The 7,557-nt window shown below is 40.7% G+C and overlaps 1 protein-coding gene across 1 annotated transcript in view; it reads right to left on the bottom strand.

The window, feature by feature from the left end:
- The window catches only part of LOC306910930 (synaptic vesicle glycoprotein 2C), a 29,028-nt gene extending 21,755 nt beyond the window's left edge, over positions 1–7,273 (bottom strand). Inside the window, exons 1-2 of the mRNA XM_079485854.1 lie at positions 7,123–7,273; positions 1,189–1,923 (exon numbers count right to left, since the gene is read on the bottom strand). Of these exons, the coding sequence (XP_079341980.1) occupies positions 1,189–1,780 (592 nt within the window). The 5' untranslated portion in view covers positions 1,781–1,923; positions 7,123–7,273. The remainder of the gene's footprint in view (positions 1–1,188; positions 1,924–7,122) is intronic.
- Positions 7,274–7,557: the final 284 nt, after the last annotated feature.

Raw genomic sequence — 7,557 nt, 5'->3', positions numbered from 1 at the left:
GAAATGAAGTAAATCAATAAACCTTTGGAATCACTGATTTATAACATGATAGATTTTCAAATTCATTGTTTGTTGAATAAGCCCTGTAAAATTAAAGAGTTAATTTGCAAAAACAGATAACTAAAGTTTTTTTATAGTGTTATCATGTGTTTATTGGTCTAGTTAGCTGTATTTATTACTTACAGTTATTATTACTTTGCTGTTTGATTGATATTACTTGGAATGATCAATACATTTTATTAAAATTTGTATCTGTTTTTGCAAATGAAGTGTTGAATTCTATGCAGTACATTATGTTTTGACATACGATTTCTGTACTGTACTGCTAATATAATTCGCTCTGAAGAAGTTCTTACAATACATCACAGCTTCACACCACATGACACAGTTAATAAACTCTCTGTCTATGATATCTGTAATACTCCAAAGAACATTTGGTGTATGTCTGAACTTTAATTTGATATGTTTCTAATATGATCTGCATTTCACATATTCACATTTATGTGATCAACCCTAACAAATATGATCAAAGCAAATCCTCCCACACATGTACAGCATCACCTGCTGCCAAAACAACAATCTCGTTCAAAGCCCGAGAGACACCACAGAACAAATCTTTAATGGAACGACAACATCTACACACACACACACACACACACACTTAAAATCCCTTCATTACAATAAAGGGGGGAAAGCAGCTTGTCATCTTCTGAGCGTGCCATGTGAGTCCAAAGAGAAACAACTGAGGAGGTGTTCGAAAACCGCGCTGCCTACACAGACAGCATTTTAAGACACGGAAAGGAGCTTATGGCACTAAGTCTTTTCCAGAAGGCAGACGACATCATTATTCTCATTTAAACCAAATACTAAAGCAGCATCCCATGCTTCCTTTGAAGGGAAATCAATCCCATAATGCAATGCAGACAGGGTCAAGAGAAATGCATTGAATTGTTTTATCCTCCCACAGCTGCTTTAATAACTCACAACGGACATGTATGCAATATTGTTTAAACAACATGCACAAGACACTTTAAGCTATTTTTATTGTTTTTAGATTAGTTTACTCAAGATCGATCTATGCTGCATGCTCGTTTGTGAATGGTGTTGTGGTTAACTCGTGCATTATTATATCTTGTAGCCTAAGTAGACAGCTGCCTATGTAGACTGATTAGTTGAGTACTAACTTACCCAGCCATCCGGCTCCAGAGTTGGGCACACACATGTCCGTCTCAGCGCTGGGCAGAACGAAGCCCACCACAAACACTTCCACACCGTCAGACATGAGCGCCAACCCCAGCACGAAGAAGAGCTGCCACTGAAAGCGTCCGTGTCCACATTCCTGAATGATCAGCTCATACTGCTGAGCCAGCTCTTCTTCATCCGCCTCTCGCTCTTTCTCCAGCTCTCTCCTGTCCTTCATGCCATCCGCCACCGGCTGGCTGACCGCCATCTGGACACGCCCATCAGAAGCCCCGCCCCCTGCGGGCACTCCCTGATATTCTCCCTCGTATATTTCATCCTCGTCGTCGTGGCCTTCGGTGGCATCGCTGGAACCCTCGTCGTCATCACGTCCCGCCTGACCGTCCTGGTACTTATAACAATCTTCATCTCCGCCCTCGTCTTCATCGTTTTCGAAGCGACTGTATTTGCGGCCCGCATACTCGTCTGAGGCTCGGTCAGCCACTTTGTTCACTTTTTTGACAGCGTGACGCTTGGCCTCTTTGGCGATGTCCCGGGCACCTTTGGCCAAGGACGTCCGCTCTCTGTACGGGTCCTCCATCTTTCCCAGCTGATGCTGATGGTGCTTGAGAAACGTTTGCGTCTGCAGTCTTTTGAGAGGAACCGAAGATCCAGATAAAGATTCTGTGAAGCTTCGCTGCAGCCGCGTCTGATAGAGGAGTGATGATGTCAGACCAGATCGCTCTGAGGAAAAAAAACTTTCATATTTTAATTCTCTGCAACAGGTCCTTTAAAGTCAATACAATTATTATATACCAAATAACAAAGTTTCAAAGTCCCTCTATGTGTTTTTGAGGAACACACTTACGCATTTACGTTTTGCTGCTGTATTTCTCAAACCTTGTATCTCCATTTTTGGTGATAACATTTTTTGACAGGATTATTACATATTACATATATATATATATATATATATATCATTATCTAATCAATAACAAGTATTAAAAGAGCTTGTCAACACTGAAAACACAGTACATACTATCGTTGAGAAAGTTTTTGTGTGTTTGGACATACGAGGTTTCGGAAGGACAGCAACGACATACACATTTATAAAAACCCTAGCTTTAAACTAGTCTTCTACTATAACACTTAAAAGTGCACTTTAATAAACTTAAAAGTGGACCAAGTTAGTCCAAATTAGTACTGAAATATTACACAAGTACTAAACAACACAATCTTTCCTGAATTAAACACATTTTGTTCTACTTTTGACTCAACCTGGTATTGTCACTTTATTTATTTAACACAAATTCAACACAAAACGGCTCATAATCTGTTAAAGTTATTTAACACATTATTTTCGAGAGAAAATACTTCAATTTAAATAAATTATACTTGTTTATTATTGTTTTTGATTGTTCCACTGGTTAAATCCACAGCAGAAGATGAGAGGATGGTCAGAACCCGCTCTGCCCGTCTCCTTCAGATTCACAGTAACTTTCACTTTTCTACAGTCAAAACCAAAAATACTCATCTCATTCACACCTCAGACCGGAATTTACATTCAAAAACGGATTCAATTCGAATGCTTCAGAATACAATAGAAAAACGCTTCTGGAGTCGGCAATAATTCATGACTCACAATCCAAAATGTTTATTATCAAATACATCATAATCTATCTCTGTTTTTGGCCTGAGACATGAACATTTCGAATGAATGTTATACAAACACAACAATGAAATTAAATTGTATTGTTATCTACAGCACACTTTCCTCCAAAGAACCTTTAACATTTCAGATTATAAAAAAAAGTTAGAAAGAGATGGTTCCTTTGAACCTTTGATTGAACGGTTCTTTGTGGAACCAAACCCGGTTCTTCAATGGCGTTGCTGTGTAGGACATCTTGTGTTATTTTCATTTCCAAACTGAGAACTCTGTCATGAGCTTTGAAAGAGCAATAGTGTGAAGCAACACACACACATAAACACACCACAGGAAGTGTGTGTTATTTACTTGGAATTACACACACACACAAACATGTGCGTTCATTCATTAATACTGACCAGAAACTGAGATTTTTCTTTACATTCACGGAATAAATCAGCTGCAATGCAGCACTGTTTGTTCTCACCCATAACATCTTTATCTCCACAGCTTTCAGAACAACAGCTCAGAGAGACAAAACCAGAGGAACATTTCATCTACATATCTATAACATCAATGTCAGAACACTGTCTGTCAGATTTTAAATACAAAATCATGTTGGCTTTTCTTACATCAAATACATCACATTTTACCCTTTGGATACTCTCTCTCTCTCTCTGTTAAACGTCAAATGTTATTCTAATATAAAAGATACTGGGGTAGCGTAACTTTAAAATGAAGGTTCCACCGAGACCCAAAAAACAGTTTTAGAGGTCAGTGTATTACATATATAAAAATATGCTTTTCAAGATTAAACGTAAAGGTGTTTTTACAAATAAATGTGAAGTTTGGTAATGGCTATTGATATACACTCTTAAAAATAAAGGTGCTTCACGATGCCATATGAACCTTTTTTGTCTAAATGGTTCGACAAAGAACGTTTCTGCCTTACGAAAGGTTCTTTGTGGTGAGAAACTGGATAATAAAAATGTAAGAAAGAGATATTTCTTTAAAGGACCTGTGACTAAATGGTTCTTTGTGGAACCAAAAAAAGGTTTTTCTATGGCATCGCCGTGATCAACCTTCTAAGCACCTGTTACTGTGTTTTGTGGATCTTAGAAACGAATTGTGTTGAATTAAAAGAGACGCACGTCATCCTCTCACTTTTCTTGTTTCTCCTTTACTTCTCCAGAAGCTGTGAATTATCTTCAGATCTCTCTGAATAATGGAGGAGCGTTTCATGTTTTAAAGATCTGGCTTCGGCTGATACTTGACAACTGATTCAACCTCCTCCTGTCTGTTTAAACAATATGCTGAGCATCATTGATTATCATTTATCTGGCATTTATAATTCAAATCTGAACACCCTGAGCCTGAGAGACAAGAGACGTGAGAATACGTCTGAGGATAACACAAATCCTCTAAATAAATACAGAATCAATTGACACGTTCATCAGCCCTCATGCGCACTGACAATTCAAATTCAGTCCAAACTGCTCGAGTCGAGTGCAGGAGACGCTCATGTGACTCTTCCAGCGGATTCCTGAGAAATCAGCCAAACCTTCAACTGTCCACATTCAGCCACAACAAAACAAATGATTTTCTAACAGTTTGGGTTTCGTTAGTCGCTGATACTGTCACAGAAGCCTTCATTTATCACAGCGAGACACAACACACACACACACACAGGCACACGCATTAACTAACTCCAGATTAAATACTGAGAGGAAGACATTCGCTCATGACACCTCCAAACAGCATGACAACAATGATTCACGAATCTAATTCAAACTCAGCCGTGCATTCTGGGTAAAACAGCATTGACAACCCAAAAGCAAATGAACCCAAGAAAAATGTATTCAACTTGAAAACTCTCCTTCACTCAGGTCGGGTCCGCTGCGGCAACATTGAGCCCCCACGCCGACAGATCTGGCAAACTGTGACATCATTTCCTCTCGGACCAAATAAAGGCTGTTTCCAGCGTAACTATGACATCATTAGGAGGATGATGTAACCAATGCGCCACCCGTTTTCTGCATTAACCCCCGGCTCGAAGGGGTAAATGGAGCGCATTTACAAGATACTGCGCCATCAGCAGTTAAGACACGCAGTTTGACCCCTCCACTGATGGGTGATTGTACTTCCGATGGTGGCGTACACGCAAACAGGGACCCATGAGTGAGTTGTCACCCTTACACACTCCTGCGGTTACACACACATCTCCATTTCCAAAGTACATTTTGTTTGAGTGAATAATTATTAAATGGCACGAGCAAGGTCACTTTGTATTCTGAAGTCCTGCATGCAAACAAATCTAGTGGTGGTAAACGGTGTACAAGGGAATCACACACACACATGCGCGCACACACATGTCCTGCAGGAGTAAAATGATGGATAGGTAAAGGCTTCACTGGTTACCGGGACTCTCCGCAAGCTGTGGGGCTTTTATACTGGGCGCCTGCTCACATTAAACAACAATGAAGTGTGTGTGTGTGTCTAATGTAGACAGATTGCTACAGTTTCATACTGTATGACTGTAAAAGTGTGTCATCTGTATTGAGTACAATCTGTTCTAGAGAATCTATCACAACACAAAACAACTTGATGTGACTTTTTTGAAACGGGGAAAAATTAAAATGACAAAGAGAGAACATTCATGTACATTTAAAGCTGAAATATTGATGTTTTCATCCCAAAAAATATTTCCAATTTACCCAACCGATAAACACAATGCTTCAATATGCTTCAGTGCAAATGCACAGGTCAAAGGTTATGAGCTGTGTGTGTGGGTGGGGCAATTGTTCTGAGCCACTTCACTGATTAGCTGTGTGTGTGCGTGTGCATGTGTGTGTGTGCGTGCGTGTGTGTGTGTGTGTGTGTGTGCGTGCGTGCGTGCGTGTGTGTGTGTGTGTCCTGGGTAAGCAATCTTGATTAAATAACTACTATATGAAAACACTGACACAGCAATTAATTGTTTCTTTTAAATATATCACACCATCTATGATACTACCTGATCTATGATACTAAATTATACAAAATGCCCCAATTCTATGCCGTAGTATTTACATACCTATTTCAAAGGATACCACGGTACACATCAAAGTAAATTATGGGAAAAACTCAAATCCAAAAGCAGGTTGTATGATTTAATGAATCTGACTACATCATGTTACACCAACAAAAGTAATTCAGTTAAAGGCTAAATGAATACAGATCGTTTGTACATCCCTTGACTGTAAAGATAGATTTTTTTAAATAATGCAGCAGTAGTTCTGTATTCAGTGCATCTCTCTCTCTCTCTCTCTCTCTCTCTCTCTCTCTCTCTCTCTCTCTCTCTCTCTGGGGCTGGTTGTTTCACGCACCGCAGCTTTTCCCCTTTTACTAGCACTGGGCGTAAAGTCCTGAGTGTGCGTGCAGATCTCCAGCATCCATCACCGGCCGGCTCTGACGCAAGCCACGGCCCGTAATGAGATTGAGCCTGTCCTGACATTGTGCATGAGAATCAATCCTGTCCATTCTGTCTTTCTGTCACACACACACACACACACACGCACGCACACACACCATAAAGCTCACACTATGAACAGTGGACATTTGCTTTTGAATAGAAATCTTTAGACCTGGCAGGTGCAAAATGTATTCATGAGTCAACCAAATCACAATTCACACTTTTAAGGTTCTACACTACATATACAGTAAATGTCAATACTGTATAAAGTGTGCAGTTTCGCTAAAGCATATAGCAGCAGATCAAACCCCAAAACCAAAATCGTCTACTCGTTTATTTGTAAGGTTAAAACAACATGAATAATCTGAATGCTACAATTTAATGATGTTAAAAAGCATTCCTGAGGCTTTCAAATCATTTTCATGTTTTAACTAAGTTATGCTTTTTTAACGTATAACGTGACAGCGCATCGTAACGCAACACTTTTATGTCATTATTCCGACTGGATAAATGGAGACACAGTAAAAAAATCAGGCGCGGCTTCCCTTTCAATGTGGACACGAAGCGATTTACCCACGACGGGTTCTTGCGTCTCCAATAAATGATTTTAATAGCTGATTTACGCACACATGCGACAGACGTCGCGCCAAGCGTCATATTCCGCGCTTCACGTCACGAGCGTTGCGTTTATCAGACGGAAAGTCGAGTTGAAGCAGTTCAACTTTGCAAAAATAATGCATCTTGCTTTTTGGACGTAACAGCGCGTCCAGTGTTAATGCAACAAAAGTTCATCTAATGCGTTTTTTTTCCGTGCGTAAACCTTAACAAGCACTTGTAGAAAATCACTCACCGGCCGGATTTCACGCCATATTTTCCATCTCAAGCGGACCGGACCGATCTCATCAATGCAGCGGCGGAGGCGCGCTCTCTCTGCGGTACTTCAAGAGAATAGGAGAAGTGATGGAGAGAGCCAGAGAGAGAGAGAGAGTCCCGGTGAATGTGACGCGACGCGGTGACTTAATGCGTGGATATGAATTACACCCCCTCCCACCCGTGACGCATTGCTCTTTTTCCGCGAGTCACGATTCTCCGGAGGCTTTTCTCTTGCTTTGTCGGAGTGACACGGGCGCAACTTTCTGCGCGAACCCCGTCACCGTGAAACGAGAATAAAACTGCGGCACGAGGATTGACTCGAGTCATCGTGGATGGAGACCCGCCAGGAGATGAGAATCCGTGGGGTTGAGTATCGGGTGGGCACGTTGAGCTGGGGCTCTTTACACGAGCG

Source organism: Barbatula barbatula (assembly GCF_947034865.1).
Source record: "Barbatula barbatula genome assembly, chromosome: 22".
Lineage (NCBI taxonomy): Eukaryota > Metazoa > Chordata > Actinopteri > Cypriniformes > Nemacheilidae > Barbatula > Barbatula barbatula.
The sequence above is the reverse complement of the archived record's forward strand: the minus strand, read 5'-3'. Positions and strand labels throughout refer to the sequence as shown.